The sequence below is a fragment of the Oncorhynchus keta genome, chromosome 1, assembly GCF_023373465.1.
Source record: "Oncorhynchus keta strain PuntledgeMale-10-30-2019 chromosome 1, Oket_V2, whole genome shotgun sequence".
In the NCBI taxonomy this organism is placed as follows: domain Eukaryota; kingdom Metazoa; phylum Chordata; class Actinopteri; order Salmoniformes; family Salmonidae; genus Oncorhynchus; species Oncorhynchus keta.
Genome location: NC_068421.1, coordinates 27069088 through 27088707, shown reverse-complemented (window position 1 = coordinate 27088707; position 19620 = coordinate 27069088). Strand labels below are relative to the sequence as shown.

The 19620-nt window shown below is 45.7% G+C and overlaps 1 protein-coding gene across 1 annotated transcript in view; it reads right to left on the bottom strand.

The window, feature by feature from the left end:
• Window positions 1-590: 590 nt before the first annotated feature.
• Window positions 591-19620, bottom strand: part of LOC118361281 (zinc finger and BTB domain-containing protein 16-A-like) — a 31320-nt gene continuing 12290 nt past the window's right edge. Inside the window, exons 5-7 of the mRNA XM_035741143.2 lie at window positions 13744-13914; window positions 3336-3503; window positions 591-3171 (exon numbers count right to left, since the gene is read on the bottom strand). Coding sequence (XP_035597036.1) covers window positions 2942-3171; window positions 3336-3503; window positions 13744-13914 — 569 coding nt within the window. The 3' untranslated portion in view covers window positions 591-2941. The remainder of the gene's footprint in view (window positions 3172-3335; window positions 3504-13743; window positions 13915-19620) is intronic.

The following is a 19620-nucleotide window of genomic DNA, read 5'->3' as shown; positions in this document are numbered from 1 at the left end:
AGAATTCCCTCTTGTTATTGACTGGATTCAGTTACTGTATGGCTGCCATTCTGCTTAGTGTTGGACACAACAGTGTGTGTGGTAGAGCAGAGGGAGAGAGGGCAGGGAGGCAGCGACTTATCCCTTCCCTCATCTGTAGCAGCTAGTCAAACCCACCCAGCTGTTAGTCTGGCATCGTGCCACTAAGGGTCACCAAACCGCCTGTCATGACTTCAGCCGCATGCTACAGTGAGACAGGAAAACACAACCCTTTTTTATTGTCATGTTTATTTTTGCTACTTTATTTTGAAAGGTGCAAATAAAATGTATTATTATTGACATAACCTTCATGGATCTTTTTGGAATTTTATTAGGATCCCCATTAGCTGTTGCGAAAGCAGCAGCTGCTCTTCTTGTGGTCCACACAAAACATGACACAATACAGAACAATAATAGACAAGAACAGCTCAAGAACAGAACTACATACAATTAGCATTTTGATCTTTTATAACATCTTCAAACATGGAACATATTCCTGTAGTGCATGTGAATAGTATGCACCAAAACCAGACAGTAAGAACTCACTTTACTTGACTGATGACACAATAAAGATCTGTAAAATAGTTTCTGTTTTATTCTTTTTTCATCATGCCACAGAACACTGATGCGTAAAAAGAGCTGTGCCTGAATCCACACTGAGAAAACACTTGCACACACAGTGTTACAAAGCTGTAATGCAAAGGGATTTAACACACATGGCAAGAAGAACAACCCTGATTGGACACCAGGACAAGCACTGACTGAACTGGTGCTGAGGTAGACAAACATTTACATAATATCTACCTAGATGATGATCATCACATCCTGCTAGTACACATACCAAATAAAACTACTTCTGCTTTGTTACAACATAGAACGATCAAAGAAAACACTTTTTTGAAAGAGCTTTGTTAGTTTTGGTCCACCACGGAAATCCTAAGATCCTTATAGTGCATGTGTTTGTAGAATAGAACAGTAGTACAGTGAGGATGAGTCGGTGCTTTTAATTGTTTTCATGGCATTGAGTGTTGGCTTTTTGTTCTAGAAGGCCATAGTGTTACATAGACCCATATATTCTGAACATAGCTTTATAAAGGTTATTAACAATACCACTATGTATTCTGTGTCTTCTGTGCATTTTATCCCCATTCGACAAGACAGAACATTTTGAAAGAAAATCTCACTCGTAAACTTTGCTTTGAGGCTTGAGGTGCCTGGGGCATAATACCATAGTCATTAGAACAAGTATCTTGTTTCAAATGACAATGTTTAGACAATAGGGTCTACTATGGCATGGCAGTGAAAATCAGTTCTTCACCAATAATAAACAAACACCCAGGAACAACAACGGTCAACACAACAAACATATAGTGTATTCATGTATTCAGCACATCTATTCTCCATTTATAAAAGAGGCACAGGGAGGGCTCTTACTCAAATCAGACTCCAGAGACTTACAAAACACACAAGAAAAGAAGTTTCTGAAATCAAATCAAATGTAAACAAATTGCAGATCACTGTAATACAAAAATACAACATTTTAAAATCAGAGAAGCCCTCTTTTGGCTCTCGTCTAGGAATAAGATACAATCACATTTACAGCAACAAACATCACAACTGACGATAACCTGCTTTTAGTGATTCAACCTTTCACGTTTAGTAAAAAGACAACACTTTTACTCACATGTTCTTTCTTTTCATCACTTAGAAAATGTTTTAATTCTGTGGTTTAACAGACTGCTTTAATTCTACTGATAAAAAAATTATTCACACAAAAGTCACTTTGAAGGCTTTCAAATCTTTTTTTCTACCCAACAGGCAACCGTCCAAATCAATTCCATTGATTAATTCTCAGAACATTTCAAGCCGCTTCACCAATATAAAAGGACATTTGAAGATAAAGCTACAGATGATGGATGAAAACACGATGAAAAACACCAGTTCTAAGATGTGCTATTGCCTCTGTGCAAAAGTTGAAGATCGAAGAGGTAGCGCTTATTCTAATATCAAAATAAACGGCCTTGAGGTTGGGTAAAAATAACCAACACCTATTTGGTAACAAAATCGATGCATGACATAAATAGCAAAACCTGTTACACCTTAATGCTTGTCAATCAGCATGAGCAGATAGACTAACTGACAGGTAGGGGAAATTATATGCTTAATATGCGCACTGGAAAAATAAGACACAAATTAAATCAAGCTTATGGAGACCATTCAAGTAAAACATGCAAAAAACAAACACCCCAAAAAATCAATAACAGGAAATGTGACAGGAAATAATAACCCAGGAAATGTTTGTTTGTCTCAACCAATCTACGTAGTAAGGGTGGCAATAGTACTGCAATTCGACCAGAGAGGTTCTACGTCTCACAATCAGAGTCACAGCAGATAGAACTCAATATCCCTTCTAGTGCAACACTTTCACTGCTGTGGTAACCTGACCAGTAGTCTTTCAGCCTCCAACACATGTGGAGGTTTAATGTAATAACAGATAACACTTTCACTGCTGTGGTAACCTGACCAGTAGTCTTTCAGTCTTCAACACACACGCAGGTTTAATGTAATAACAGATAACACTTTCACTGCTGTGGTAACCTGACCAGTAGTCTTTCAGTCTTCAACACACACGCAGGTTTAATGTAATAACAGATAACACTTTCACTGCTGTGGTAACCTGACCAGTAGTCTTTCAGTCTTCAACACACACGCAGGTTTAATGTAATAACAGATAACACTTTCACTGCTGTGGTAACCTGACCAGTAGTCTTTCAGCCTTTAATGTAATGACAGATCATTGTGGCAATTCGTGATAAAAGCAATCAAACCACAGAAATTATCAACTTACTTTTCTTTAGAGGAAATAATATGATGAAAAACCTGCCCACACAGAGGATAGTGTGTCTTAGTGTCTAAGTCCTACTCAGACGTAGCATACGTACAGGTAGGTCTTCTCTATCCTCCAGTCCAGGGGCACATCCTCGGGTCTGTGGCTCTTCATGTGTTTCTGCATGGCTGCCAGGCTGGGGCAGAAGTCCTGGCAGATGGTACACTGGTAGGGCGACGCTCCGTTGTGGGTGCGCAGGTGCTTGATCATGGCAGAGTAGTCCCTGGATCGCTGGTGACAGATCTTGCACTCAAATGGCTTCTCACCTATAGGAATACAACAGCATACTCGTAAAACCTTTCCTTGACTATGCGCTAAAACCAGTGGTACTAACTGACACACATTGGTTTGACCTGTGTGTCTGCTGTTATGAACACAAAACAATCTAGTGGGAGTGTGTTATTATTACGACCACACACTGCTCTCTAACCTGTGTGTACGCGGTAGTGGGTCTCCAGCTGGTGCTTGAGGCTGAACCTTTTGCCACAGCCGTTACACTCGTAAGGCTTCTCTCCCGTGTGGATACGTTTGTGTCCCCTCAACATGCCATCGTCCCGGAAACAGCTCCCACAGAACTCACACTCAAACGGGTGGTCACCTGGAGACAGGTTAGACACAGGTTGGGTAAAGGTTGGATACACGTTGTTACAGGTTTCATAATGCTAAACAGTATCAAACGGTTCAGGTAGGTCTCCACTCTTCAGCAAATGGTATCAAAAGTGTTACTTTATCGTGACTACTACTTATTAATGTAGTTGTACAGGTCAATAAAAACATTTGCATATTTGCATATCAGGCTGGAAAAAGAATGTGCTTTCAGATATACAGGCCTCACATTATTATACAGTATATTATATCATTATTATATACAGTATATTATATCATTATTATATACAGTATATTATATCATTATTATATACAGTATATTATATCTTTATTATATACAGTATATTATATTATTATTATATACAGTATATCATATTATTATTATATACAGTACTGGGAAAAAATGTAGGCACGTGTGAATAAATGCTGTAAAGCAAGAATGCTTTCAAAAATAGACATGAATAGATTATAGATAGATTAATAGATTATATTTATCAATTATCTAAATGCAAAGTGAGTGAACAGAAGACAAATCTAAATCAAATCCATATTTGGTGTGACCACCCTTTGCCTTTGTCACGAGTCCGACCGAGGGTGGCCTCCCTTCCCGGTCGGGTGGCGCTCGGCGGTCGTCGTCACCGGCCTATTAGCTGCCACTGATTGTCTTTCCTCCCCCTTCTTGTATGTTTATTGGTAGCACCTGTTGGTGATGATTAGTTGGGCTTCTTTAGACAGCCGGCCCGCCTGTTTGTTGTGCGGGATTAATTATTGTAACCTTCGGCTCTGTAGTAGAGGAACGTGTGTGTTCCTGGTCGTGCATTTTTCAGTTGTACATTTTTCATTCCCGTGTTTGGGGCCGTCATTATTGTGAGCACCCTGTGGTGCGTTGGTGCAATTAAAGAGCACATGGATCAAGTGATGGAGAGAATGGACCGATGGGAGAGGAGTAGTCTCCTCTCTCCACCTTCGCCCCCCGCCTGTGTACTCCCCACCTCCCGACTCCAGCACCCTCCGTCTGACGCTACCGAGGGCTTATGATGGAGCGGCGGCAGGTTGCCAGGTTTTTTTTGCTCAGCTGGAGTTATACCTGGCCACCGTCAGACCCACTCCCTCGGGAGCGGAGAGGGTGAGTGTCCTCATCTCCTGCCTCACGGGTCGTGCTCTGGAGTGGGCGAACGCAGTCTGGAATGGCCCAGACGCGGGTGCACGACTATTTCATCTCAGGCAGGAGAGGAGGAGCGCCCGGGATTACGCGCTGGAGTTCCGGACCTTGGCAGCAGGATCTGGGTGGAACGACAGGGCCCTTATTGAACACTACAGGTGTAGACTCCGGGAGGACGTCCGCAGGGAGTTAGCGTGTCGGGACACCGCTCTTTCACTGGATGAGCTGATTGACATGTCCATTCGACTGGACAATCTGCTGACTACCCGCGGGCGTTCGGAGAGGGTCCTGTGCGTTCCACCACCCAGCCCCTCCACTCCCATTCCGATGGAGTTGGGAGGGGCTGTGCCGAGGGGTACCGGAGGAGGAGACCTTCCCTGCACCAACTGTGGTCGGAGAGGACACACGTCTGATCGGTGCTGGGGGGGTCCGTCTGGGAGTAGAGATGGCAGGCGGAACACTTCTCGATCAGCCCAGGTGAGTCAGCATCAAACTCACCCAGAACCCCTTGTTGGCCACTTGTTTGTCTTAACTTTTTTCCTTCACTTTTTCCCTCTTCCCAGCATAGGGCGCTAGTCGATTCAGGCGCAGCTGGGAACTTTATGGATTGCGGACTCGCCCTTAAGTTAGGGGTTCTGCTGGTACCGATAGATTCTCCTTTTCCCGTGCTCTCCCTAGATAGCCGGCCATTAGGGTCAGGGATGGTCAGGGAGACCATGGTCCCACTGGACATGGTGACGCAGGGGAATCATAGGGAGCGTATCAGTCTTTTTATTATTGATTCGCCTGCGTTTCCAGTGGTGCTGGGGATCCCTGGCTGGCCCGGCACAATCCTAACATTTCGCGGAGACAGGGGGTTCTCCAGGGGTGGTCAGAGGAGTGTTCTGGAAGGTGTTTGGGAGTTTCCATCGGTGCCACGTCGGTGGAGAGTCCAGACCAGGGTTCCACCGTGTGCATTCCCCCCGAGTATGCGGATTTGGCATGTGTCTCTGGTACGTAAGGTGCTTGGTAGACTGCTGGAGCATGACCTATACGTAAAGGCTGAGAAATGCGTGTTCTCTAAATGAGCCGTCTCCTTTCTGGGTTATCGCATTTCTACCTCGGGGGTGGTGATGGAGGGCGACCGCATTAGGGCCGTGCGTAATTGTCCGACTCCGACCATGGTAAAGGAGGTGGAGCGGTTTTTGGGTTTTGCCAACTACTACCGGAGGTTTATCCGGGGTTTTGGCCAGATAGCGGCTCCCATTACCTCACTGCTGAAGGGGGGCCCGGTGCGTTTGCAGTGGTCAGCAGAGGCGGACGGAGCCTTCAACAAGTTGAAGGCGCTGTTTACTGATGCGCCCGTGTTGGCGCATCCGGACCCCTCTCTAGCATTCATAGTGGAGGTGGATGCGTCCGAGGCTGGGGTGGGTGCCGTGCTATCACAGCGCTCGGGTACGCCACCAAAACTCCGCCCCTGCGCTTTTTTCTCAAGGAAGCTCAGCCCAGTGGAGCATAACTATGATGTGGGGGACCGGGAGTTGCTAGCGGTGGTTAGAGCTCTGAAGGTGTGGAGACACTGGCTTGAGGGGGCTAAGCACCCCTTTCTCATCTGGACCGACCACCAGAATCTGGAGTATATTCGGGCAGCGAGGAGACTTAACCCACGTCAGGCAAGGTGGGCCATATTCTTCACCCGGTTCCAGTTTACATTGTCGTATAGACCGGGCTCCCAGAACGTAAAGGCTGACGCACTGTCCCGTCTTTACGACACGGAGGATTGGTCCACCGAACCTACTCCCATCCTTCCCGCCTCTAAACTGGTAGCACCAGTGGTATGGGAGGTGGACTCGGACAACGAGCGGGCGTTACGGGCGGAACCCGTAACGGAACCCATCCTCAGTGTCCGGCGGGGCGTAAGTACGTGCCGTTTGGTGTTCGGGACAAACTGATTCGGTGGGCTCACGTCCTACCCTCCTCGGGTCACCCTGGGGTGAGGAGGACAGTGGGGAGCCTTCGGGGGAGGTATTGGTGGCCTACTTTGGCTAAGGACGTTAAGGGTTATGTCTCCTCCTGTTCGGTGTGCGCCCAGAGTAAGGCTCCTAGGCACCTTCCTAGAGGGAAGTTACAACCCCTCCCCGTTCCACAACGGCCATGGTCACATCTATCCGTAGATTTCCTGACCAATCTTCCACCGTCTCAGAGGAACACCACGGTTCTAGTGATTGTGGATCGGTTCTCGAAGTCCTGCCGTCTCCTCCCATTGCCCGATATCCCTACAGCCCTACAGACTGCGGAGGCATTATTCACCCATGTCTTTCGGCACTACGGGGTGCCGGAGGACATCATTTCTGATCAGGGCCCCCAATTCACGTCCCGGGTATGGAGGGCCTTCATGGAACGTTTGGGGGTCTCTGTCAGCCTGACCTCCGGTTATCACCCCGAGAGTACTGGGCAGGTGGAGAGAGTGAACCAGGAGGTGGGTAGGTTTCTGCGGTCATATTGCCAGGATCGGCCAGGGGAGTGGGCACGATACATTCCCTGGGCTGAAATGGCCCAGAACTCACTACGCCACTCCTCTACTAACGTGTCCCCTTTTCAGTGTGTGTTGGGGTACCAGCCGGTCCTGGCACCATGGCATCCGAGCCAGACCGAAGCTCCTGCGGTGGAGGAATGGGTACAGCGCTCCAAGGAGACCTGGAGGGCCGTCCAGGAATCTCTACAACAAGTGAGTGGACGGCAGAAGAGGAGTGCTGACCGCCACCGCAGTGAGGCCCCTGTGTTTGTACCGGGGGACAGGGTCTGGCTCTCGACCCGAAACCTACCCCTCCGCTTGCCCTGCCGGAAGCTGGGTCCACAGTGTGTAGGGCCCTTTAAAGTCCTAAGGAGAATAAACAAGGTGTGTTATCGATTACAACTCCCTTCCTATTATCGTATTAACCCCTCATTTCATGTGTCTCTCCTCAGGCCAGTGGTAGCTGGTCCCCTGCAGGACAGTGAGGTGCCGGAGGTCCCTCCCCCCCCTCTGGACATCGAGGGGTCCCCGGCGTATACGATCTGGGCCATTCTGGACTCAAGACGCCGGGTGAGGGGCCTGCTGTACCTCATGGACTGGGAGGGGTACGGTCCGGAGGAGAGGTGCTGGGTACCGGTGGGGGACATCTTGGATCCATCCATGTTGAGGGATTTCCATCGCCTCCATCCGGATTACCCTGCACCTCGTCCTCCGGGGCGACCTCGAGACCGGTGTCGGCGCGCTGCGGGAGCCGCGTGTCAGGGGGAGGGGGGGGTACTGTCACGAGTCCAACCGAGGGTGGCCTCCCTTCCCGGTCGGGTGGCGCTCGGCGATCGTCGTCGCCGGCCTATTAGCTGCCACTGATTGTCTTTCCTCCCCCTCCTTGTATGTTAATTGGTGGCACCTGTTGGTGATGATTAGTTGGGCTTCTTTAGACAGCCGGCCCGCCTGTTTGTTGTGCGGGATTAATGATTGTAACCTTTGGCTCTGTAGTAGAGGAACGTGTGTGTTCCTGGTCGTGCATTTTTCAGTTGTACATTTTTCATTCCCCGTGTTTGGGGCCGTCATTATTGTGAGCACCCTGTGGTGCGTTGGTGCAATTAAAGAACACAGCATTGCACTCTGTCTCCTGCGTTTGACTCCACACCCACGACACCCGGAGCATTACAGCCTTCAAAACAGCATCAATTCTTGGTGGTACGCTTGTACAAAGGCAGGGATTTTGTAGACATGTAGTCAGGTGTATGATTAAACAATTATACCAAACAGGTGCTAATGATCATCAATTCAATATGTAGGTTGAAACACAATCATGAACTGAAACAGCTGTGTAGGAGGAATAAAACTGGGTGAGGAACAGCCAAACTCAGCTAACAAGGTGAGGTTGTTGAAGACAGTTTACTGTCAAAAGTCATACACCATGGAAAGACTGAGCACAGCCACAAGACACAAGGTAGTTATACTGCATCATCAAGGTCTCTCCCAGGCAGACATGTCAAGGCAGACAGGGGTTTCCAGATGTCCAAGCTATTTTGAAGAAGCACAAGAAACGGGCAACGTTGAGGACCGTAGACTCAGTGGTCGGCCAAGGAAACTTCCTGCAGCAGACGAAAGACACATCATGCTTACTTCCCTTCACAATCAGATGTCCAGCAGTGCCATCAGCTCAGAATTGTCAGAAAACAGTGGGACCCTGGTACACCCATTTACTGTCCTGAGAAGCCTGGTCAGAAGTGGCCTTCATGGTAGACTTGCGGCCAAAAGGCCATACCTCCGACGTGGAAACAAGGCCAAGCAACTCAACTATGCACGAAAACACAGGAACTGAGGTGCAGATTAATGGCAGCAGGTGCTCTGAACTGATGAGTAAAATACTTGGCTGTAGCAGAAGGCAGTTTGTTCGCCAAAGGGCTGGAGAGGGATATATGAATGAGTGTCTGCAGGCAACAGTGAAGCATGGTGGAGGTTCCTTGCAAGTTTGGGGCTCCATTTCTGCAAATGGAGTTGGGGATTTGGTCGGAATTAATGGTCTCCTCAATGCTGAGAAGTACATGCAGATCCTTATCCATCGTGCAATACCATCAAAAGTATTTAGTCAGCTACCAATTGTGCAAGTTCTCCCACTTAAAAAGATGAGAGAGGCCTGTAATTTTCATCATATGTACACTTCAACTATGACAGACAAAATGAGAAAAAAAATCCAGAAAATCACATTGTAGGATTTTTAATTAATTAATTTGCAAATTATGGTAGAAAATAAGTATTTGGTCAATAACAAAAGTTTATCTCAATACTTTGTTATATACCCTTTGTTGGCAATGACAGAGGTCAACCGTTTTTTGTAAATCTTCACAAGGTTTTCACACACTGTTGCTGGTATTTTGGCCCATTCCTCCATGCAGATCTCCTCTAGAGCAGTGATGTTTTGGGGCTGTTGCTGGGCAACACGGACTTTCAACTCCCTCCAAAGATTTTCTATGGGGTTGAGATCTGGAGACTGGCTAGGCCACTCCAGGACCTTGAAATTCTTCTTACGAAGCCACTCCTTCGTTGCCCGGGTGGTGTGTTTGGGATTATTGTGATGCTGAAAGACCCAGCCACGTTTCATCTTCAATGCCCTTGCTGATGGAAGGAGGTTTTCACTCAAAATCACACGATACATGGCCCCATTCATTCTTTCCTTTACACGGATCAGACGTCCTGGTCCCTTTGCAGAAAAACAGCCCCAAAGCATGATGTTTCCACCCCCATGCTTGACAGTAGGAATGGTGTTCTTTGGATGCAACTCAGCATTCTTTGTCCTCCAAACACGAGTTGAGTTTTTACCAAAAAGTTATATTTTGGTTTAATCTGACCATATGACATTCTCCCAATCTTCTTCTGGATCATCCAAATGCTCTCTAGCAAACTTCAGACGGGCCTGGATATGTACTGGCTTAAGCAGGGGGACACGTCTGGCACTGCAGGATTTGAGTCCCTGGCGGCGTAGTGTGTTACTGATGGTAGGCTTTTTTACTTTGGTCCCAGCTCTCTGCAGGTCATTCACTAGGTCCCCCCGTGTGGTTCTGGGATTTTTGCTCAACGTTCTGGTGATAATTTTGACCCCACGGGGTGAGAACTTGCGTGGAGCCCCAGATCGATGGAGATTATCAGTGGTCTTGTATGTCTTCCATTTCCTAATAATTGCTCCCACAGTTGATTTCTTCAAACCAAGCTGCTTACCTATTGCAGATTCAGTCTTCCCAGCCTGGTGCAGGTCTACAATTTTGTTTCTGGTGTCCTGAGACAGCTCTTTGGTCTTGGCCATAGTGGAGTTTGGAGTGTGACTGTTTGAGGTTGTGGACAGGTGTATTTTATACTGATAACAAGTTCAAACAGGTGCCATTAATACAGGTAACGAGTGGAGGACAGAGGAGCCTCTTAAAGAAGAAGTTACAGTTCTGTGAGAGCCAGAAATCTTGCTTGTTTGTAGGTGACCAAATACTTATTTTCCACCATAATTTGCAAATAAATTCAGAAAAAAATATTTTTTATAATTTTGTCTGTCATAGTTGAAGTGTACCTATGATTAAAATTACAGGCCTCTCTCATCTTTTTAAGTGGGAGAACTTGCACAATTGGTGGCTGACTAAATACTTTTTTTGCCCAACTGTATGTGTGACTTCCATGTTGAGGCCCTCTTTGCGGGTGTGGAGTGCATGGGGTGGGAAGGAGGTGCATAGGTCTGATCTGAGGGGGCCTAAATGGGGTGTGGGCATGGTTGACGAGGGGGGTTGTTGATTGGTTGGGGTGGGGGTGTGGATGTGGCTGATGGTGTTGTGGTCTGGATGTAGGTGTGGGTCTTCTATGAGTAGATACGGGGGAGGGGGGTCCCGCAGGTCTGGGAGAGTGTCTCCCTGGTCTGGGCGTTGTGTCTATTGATCTGTTGCTCCTGTGTGAAGTGTTGGGGCTGTGTTTGAGAGCGTTGTCCTTTAGTGTCCGGCGAAGGTGGGCACTGCAGCCTTGTATAGGTGGACCTGGTCATAAAGGCTGTTCAAGTCCAGGGTGGAGTGGTGGGCCAGGTAAACATTTGGTTTTGAGGCACAGTCACGGGAAATACTTGCGTTTACCCGCTGTATGGAAGCAGGGTGGAAGACGTTTCGTGGTAGCAGGGTGGATATAACCAATTGGGCATTGGGGAAAGTGGAATGTCCAGCTGTGGTGTCGAGAGTTTTGTCGGGATCTGAGGTGGGCTGTTCTGCTGGCTTCTCTGTGGGGGTGGCCACCTCTCCAGTGGGTTGTTCTGCTGGCTTCTCTGTGGGGGTGGCCACCTCTCCAGTGGGTTGTTCTGCTGGCTTCTCTGTGGGGGTGGCCACCTCTCCAGTGGGTTGTTCTGCTGGCTTCTCTGTGGGGGTGGCCACCTCTCCAGTGGGCTGTTCTGCTGGCTTCTCTGTGGGGGTGGCCACCTCTCCAGTGGGCTGTTCTGCTGGCTTCTCTGTGGGGGTGGCCACCTCTCCAGTGGGTTGTTCTGCTGGCTTCTCTGTGGGGGTGGCCACCTCTCCAGTGGGCTGTTCTCCTGGCTTCTCTGTGGGGGTGGCCACCTCTCCAGTGGGCTGTTCTGCTGGCTTCTCTGTGGGGGTGGCCACCTCTCCAGTGGGTTGTTCTCTGTGACACGCCATCACCCTCACCCTCTCATCCAGCAGTCTGATCCTCTCCTCTAGTGCTCAGTTCTTCTCCTGCTTTTTCTCCCGTTGAAGTTGTCTCACCACAGTCCAGAGTGCAGATATGTCTCCCTCCTGGTTAAGGGGGTGTTGTTGTGCTGGACTGTTGTCTCGGTCTGTGCTGACTGGAGTGTAATTACCTGCTGTTCCAGCTTCACCTGCCTGACCAGTTGATTTCTTCAAACCAAGCTGCTTACCTATTGCAGATTCAGTCTTCCCAGCCTGGTGCAGGTCTACAATTTTGTTTCTGGTGTCCTTTGACAGCTCTTTGGTCTTGGCCATAGTGGAGTTTGGAGTGTGACTGTTTGAGGTTGTGGACAGGTGTCTTTTATACTGATAACAAGTTCAAACAGGTGCCATTAATACAGGTAACGAGTGGAGGACAGAGGAGCCTCTTAAAGAAGAAGTTACACTTCTGTGAGAGCCAGAAATCTTGCTTGTTTGTAGGTGACCAAATACTTATTTTCCATCATAATTTGCAAATAAATTCAGAAAAAATTCTACAATGTGGTTTTCTGGATTTTTTTTCTTCTCATTTCTCAGCTGGGTGAATTCATCCTTCATTTCAATGAAGGCGTAGTACTCTGTGCTGGGAGGTTGACTTTCTGCTTGGGGTTGCCTGTCTGTCGGGTTATATAATGAAGAGGTCTGGTCTGACCTGCTCGGGGTGGAGGTATCTTCTCAAGGGAGAGCTTCTCCTGCTGAGCTAATTCTTTGATTAGGTGAAAGTCCAGCTGAAACTGTTTGGGGTTGCCCTGTACAATACTGTTCCAGACTTATAGAGATGTATATTAGCTGACTCAGAGTCCTCGTTGTCTAGTATCCTGAGTTTCCACCCCTCGGTAACACCCCACCCTCTTAACAGAGGGGCAGTGTGCTAATATAGCACTATGTCATGCCAGGGGATGGTCTGTGTGGAAGATGAGGTTGCTGATGTTCCCATTTATGCAATAGTCAGCAAAAAGTGTCTCTTGATTTTCCATAAGGAGCTTCATTTTGTGCTCTTTTCGTGTCTTGTCATTCTTTACATAAACTCTCCATTTGGTTGGAGTAGACTGCGCGACTCTCCTGCCATTGTTGGGCTAAAGGGCTTTGATACCTCTCACTTGACACGTCAGTGCTAATCAAAGTTGTATCAAGCTTGGTAGCCTTAACTTGGCATTCAGAGTCCTCATAGAATAATGTAATGTAATCTCCTTGGCTTTTGGAAATGAAATATAGCTTCAGACTAAACATTACTCACTCAGTTCCAGGTTGGATGGTGTTTCCAGGTTTCTGTTGTTTTTCAGAGCATTTGCTGTATAGCTTTGGAATAATTATCTTTGGTAGTCTCTCTCTGAGAAAAACACAGACATTTGCTGTTCTGTAGATATTTATTTTGGTTTGCTCTGTCATTTGGGGAGAACTGCAGTAGAACTGACAGTCATTAATGTCAGGGGCCTAGAAGGCTGTGTCTAAGAACATAAACACATAAACTGGATAAAATAGCCTCAAACATAACACTGGCCATAACGAAGCATTGCTGTCATCAGGAAAGTGAATCATAGCGGAGTTTATTAACGTTAAGTGAACATAAACATGATAAATTAAGTGAAACTGACTGTAGACTGAAATTAAAAAACTCTGGTCTCATGCTACTTCAGTCTACTGCCAAGAGAGAAGTAGTAGTTCAAGTTATTTAAAGATTAAAGGCTTGAGGTTTATGGTTTATAGGAATTGATCTCATTGCAGCTTTGGATTGTGTGTTAGTGTAGGCGATGATGTTGACAGATATGACAGTGATGATGATGATGATGATGAAAACAGTGCAGATGATGAAAACAGTGGTGGTGGTGTTGATGACGAAGATGACATAGGACATAGATGCAGTTCTTACCTGTGTGTGAGCGCAGGTGGCGTTTGAGGGTGGTGTGGCTGGGGAAGGTGTGGTCACAGTGGCTGCAGACGTAGCTGTGCATCCCTGCATGGACCTCCATGTGCTGCTGCAGAGCCTTCTGGGTCTGGAATCGCTTGGCACACAGCAGACAGAACACTGCCATGTCTGTCCCTGGAGACCACACAGAGACACAGACAGTTATTTCAGGACCAAACATACACTCAGTGGGGAAACTGGATCACTCAACTCTGAGCCTGAGCCTGAGTGTTCTGAGGAGAACACTTCTTTCAAAGAGCAAAGTGTTTCTTCCTAAACTAACCCCCTTGACAGGCGTGAAATACATTCAGTTTGACTTTATACACTTTTCTGATTGACGTTGACTTGGAAGTCATGGTCTTTTCGAGATCTTTTTTTAACACAATACACAGGATGTTGGAACTGTCAATCACATAATCAATGCCTTCTCCTTATAGGATGTTAAAAGCGGAATTATTCTCCTCAATCCCCATCAAGCCTGTGTTCAAGCAGCCTCTGAAGTCCTCTGTGTCTGTTTACAGAGAGAGGCTGATAGAAGCTCCACCCTGAACGATGCCTACACTATGAGCTATGTGCTGAATGTTAAGTAGTGATATCAAGCCATTAAAGGCAGGACTGCAGGAAAAACACAATCCTTTTAATCCTGTGTGTGACCTGGCATCACTTTGGGGCTGCTCTCCTGTTGCACTGAGAGTGGAGCGGAATACAGATAGGGAAACACAGGCTAGTTTTACTCACACAGGATCTGTGAAGAACCACCATTACAAACACTCACACACATTATACAGGGTTCTTACTTGTTCTTAACACTATTCAATGACACCTTTGCTTATCCCTTTCAAGAAAATCCAAATGTGACGTAGGACTGAATTATCAGTTCATCGGGTAATCAATTCCACTGATAATAATGTATGAGTCTTGCAGAGAGGTGGTTAATGTTAGATTATGAGGTCGGTATTTCTGTCTGCTCGGGTTGAGGATCATTTACAACGCAGGTCCCATTGCTCACGCCTGGGAGTCACTCAGACATCTCCAGTGGTGGATCATTAGTAAACAGGAGGCTATGCCAGCGTTTCATTGGAATTCAAGTGGGGTTGCTGAGTTGCATTTAAAATGCAGTCTGATGAGGTCCACTAAATCAAATCATTTGTTACTGTTATTGAAGTGCCTTGAGGCAACTGGCAATTAAATTGGAATTAGTACAGGAAAGAGATACAGGAACACTCACACTAATACAGGAGATTGTCAGACAGTGTTTGGAGTTCAATCAAGTTAACAGACAAGGATATTTATAGTCAATAATTCCAACCATTTCAGCAATAAATCATAGTACCTCTCTATTGTTTACCATATTCCTGCAATCCACATGCCAAAATTTCTCCCAAATCTTTATTTTATTTGAGTCATGATTACTCCCAGATACATTTCACTTATTGTACCACTACATAACCTACTGTGAGTGAGTCAGTCAGTATCTTAGTGCCTCACATTACACGTGGTCCTCTTCACAAATGACTGGGAATACACAATGTGAAAGGCCTAGCTTACATTAGGCCTCATTTATAGGATAAAATGTGTCACTAATATTCAGAATATTTCCAAGATTACATGCATCTGTGTTATTTTTCTTTTCTCTCTCATTATTAGATATTGATCATGGGACTTGATGGAATTAAAGTAGGCTATGAGCTTGCTGTGGTTTGCCCTAAATGGCACTAGGAGAATTTAACATGAATTCTACTCAATAACAAAGAAGAGAGAAGATGAGAGATGTTCTCCACTCTACACAATGCAGCAGAAAGAGGGCCTACTGGAATGCACTGCACCTGTTAACTAGCTTTATTCCAGTGGCCATCTATCTTCACAATAGAAACACAATGTGGTTCGGACCCTCAATGGCCAGATCCATTAGTCATAGGCTCTTCATGCAACTCCTACACTTCCAGGCTTTGTGTAGTAGCCTAATGATCAGGGCTTTTCTCACCCACAGACCACAATGTTTTAACGATGGACAAAAGATCTTCCCTGTACCGCCCCCAACCCTGACTAGACAGGAAAGCTTCTCTGTTATGTCTCACTGTCCAGCTGACTATCTACTTTCTTTAGTTTCAGATGTTTTTCTAAAGAAGCAGAGCTACCTTCTGACTGGAATGCACCAACAATCTGGGCTAAATAAACATGTATCCTGAAAAGTAAAAAAGACCTTTAGGAACTGCAGAATCCATTCTGTGCTGCTTGACCGGTGGTACTAAATGGAGAATCATCTAAGAGCAATGTGTCAAGCCGTTCAATCTTCATGCGTCAGCAGGGGGAGTGCTCTCTACTCTTCTACTCCCTCTAGCCTCCAACATGCTGGATAGGACCTCAAATGATACAGTACCATGAGTTACTTCAGTTCTGTATGATTTGTTCTCACTCAGTATCATTCCTCAGCTCTTCTCATTCATTCATTCTTGAAATGACCATTTAATGACCATTCCCATATGTCTGCATTCTGCCTATTTTGAGCACTAAACCATTAAACAGTATGGATTCATTCTTGTTCTACTTGTCATGTCCTGCTTCTAGACACTCAGATGCTCAGTCAATACCCTCTCATCCCACTGCCATGAAAATAATGTGAAACTGCCAAAACAAAAGTTCTCGCTTAACAATGATCTCAGTCCCACCTCCACAGTGACAACTCCTTGAGTAATAGAGTAGTTACCAGAAACAACTCAACTTAATTGAAAGAAAATAACAGAAGCACTAATACAAATAGTCCCTTAAATAAAAGCAGTAGATAAAAACGACAGAGTCAGAGGTGCAGCACATACAGTATGTATCTATGCTGACATTCATTAGTTTGATGACTACCCGCACCAGTGCACTCTGTTAACTTTCACACCTAAACACTTGCTTTCACAGCACCTTTTTTCCAGTAGGCTTTGCTCCTTAGTCCAGAGCAGCCTTTCTGTGAGAAAACACAATCTCCAGTAGGCATGCCACTGCTCCCACTGCCCCCTGCTTTCTCACCCTTAACCAGACAAAGGGACTGGGATTTGGTCTTCTGACCTCTTGACCCTAGGTCCTCAATGCGGCAAACACCATGTAATCAATGGTATTCCTCAAAGGCTGGATGGCTGACTGAGCATTGTGCATCTATTGAGTCACACAGGGGAGGGGCCTTGCAGACATTCCACAGAGAAAGATGACTTAACTTCAGTATAGTTTCTCTCAGTAAACTTTAGACAGACAGTGTATACAGAACTAAACTCATTCCAGAGTTCCTATGTTCCAATTAAAAGAGGTGCCAAGAAACAAGACATTTCATAAAAATATTCTAGCCAGGAAGTTCAGCCTGATAGTTGAATTAAACGTCAACCGTTTATCAGATCAGAACATGACATGGGAGCATTTACATAACAGCCTGTCAATAGTCCAACTAAGGCAGGGAACACAGAGGAAGTGGCTCAACAGACAAAAACATGTCTCTAGGCAACCAGATTGGATCATGGCCCTCCTTGGGGTGAAGTGTTCAAACTAATCCCTCCATTCACAAATAAGCAAAGCCTGTTCCTTTTCTAAAGACGAACAAAAGTTTCCCCACGCTGTGAATCTCACAGTAACCCCACTGCAAATTGAACAAGGGATTGCATAATGTTTATACAGACCTCTGTAATGTTAACCGTCTTTAGGTTTAGTTCACCATAGATCTCCATCTAATCTCATTGGTCTGTGTTAACAGCACGTTTCTGTGCAGGTCTCACCATAACTACACTACAAAGCAACCATGGACTGCTCCTTTCAACCAGTATACAGTTAAAGAGCTGTTTTGCTCAACCTACACAGTGGCTCTGGGAAATATTGAGCTATGAAGCTAAAGAGTTTAAACTAATTTTCTAAAGATCGTTAAAAGAGTTGAAAGTACTATGTCACACTCTTTAAAGAGCTTATTGGGTTAAGTCAGATTCAATGAAAGGAGCTATGACTGATTGGCTCAACATCAAGGCGCTATGAGTAAAACTCCTAATATGGCTCACCTCAGTATGTTCACTCACTAGCTGCCCCTGTGATCCAGTTACACATATACACTATGTACATTACATTGAGCAATGAGCACCAGACCGTATATGACCCAATGCCTTCCCTATAGGTAAAAGATTTTGAAAATACGTATTTTTGGTTGAAAAGACATTGAAAAGACTGTGAAAAGACAGGAAATATGTCTTTCAACCAATTTTGCACACTGGGTTCAGACTGCGTCCCTGTAGACTATATGTTATGATAAGTCTAGAGACAGACAGTAACCATACAGAACCTCAGGTAGGCCAGCCACTGATCAGCAGACCGCTAATCTACCAGAGTGAAGAACAGCCAGCTCAATAATTAATGCAACAAGAGATACGTTGCTCGTGTTTAACCACCCTTCCGTCTTCCATGGCCCGTTTCATTGAGGTCACCTGCTGTCTCCAATCTGGATGTTTAGCATATTTTGCCAATAGCATTCACTATGAAGTACATGAAGACAGAGTAGAAGCCTACAGGGCCTGAATGACTGGACTAGCACTAGGCAGTGTGTACTTTGTAGCTAGAGGCCAGCAAAATAGACTGGGGTGTAAGTAGAGTACAGTATGACTCAGTACTTGAAGATCTGTACCAATGATTAGCTATTTATAAGTGGAATGGGGGTATACATTTCAACCGATTGCATATTCATTATTGTGAATGCAGCTTGCACAATAATTATTGCGCAATTAGATGAGGTCTATTTCATTGAGAAGTGGCTATGCTATGCACTTAGGCAGTATTGAATGTACAAGAAAGTGTGATGGAGTAGGATGTGTTCTCTGTATAATAGGGGTTATGTGTACTGTGGACATTCAGTACAGGAAGTGTTTATGTGTAGGATAAGGGCAGCTGTTTGTAAGAACACACAAAGACAGCACTCTTAGGGCCTTCTCCTGCAGGCAAGGTGGCAGAATGGTTAGCCACTATGTTCTGCACCATGTCCAGTCCATTACTACGCTCTATGATTTGCTTACATTTTCCAAAACTGTTCAAACAAGATGATACCACAGAGAACCTAGCTAACATGGTCTAATGAAATAAGGTCATTGTTGCTTGAGAGTTTGAGACAGTTCCATTATTTTATTTTGGGAACTCACATGTAGGTCAGAGGCAAAGCAGACGGCAACTGTGACAGAGAGGGCTGTGGAGTAAACAGCACCACATGATGTTGTTTTCCTGGGAGTCCTGGCATCCAATGCCACCAACCCTTCCAACCAATGCCCTCAGGAACTCCCCCCTAACCAGCCCCTTAATGCCAACCCACAGCCACTCACCTCTGACATTCACATTGCCAAAACACACTCACTGGAAATAAGCTAGGCTCTGCAGTGCAGTCCCTATAGCGTGATTGATGAGAGTCTTTGTCTTTGTCAGGTAGGGGTGTTTTCCTTCTTGAGGAGAATAGATCAGTAAACTAAAGGGCTATGGCTGCTAAGGTCTGACCTGTGATAATGTCTGTTTGGCTTCCTGGCATACTGTCACATGTATTTTTGATTTTATTTTATTTAACTAGGCAAGTTAAGAACAAATTATTTTTTACAATGACGGCCTGCCCCGGCCTAACCCAGATGACGCTGGGTCGTCCCTATGGGACTCCCAATCACGGTGAATCAGTGAATCCTTCTTCAGTGTTTAAGTTACACACTGAAGAAGGCAAATAAGCAGAAACGTCTGTTTACGCTATCCTGATGCAGTAAGAATATATATTGTTTTAAAGAAATAAGCTTTATGTGACATCTTTTTGAGTGCAGAAGACCTGTCACACTTTTTCGCTTGTGTTGAAAGTATAAG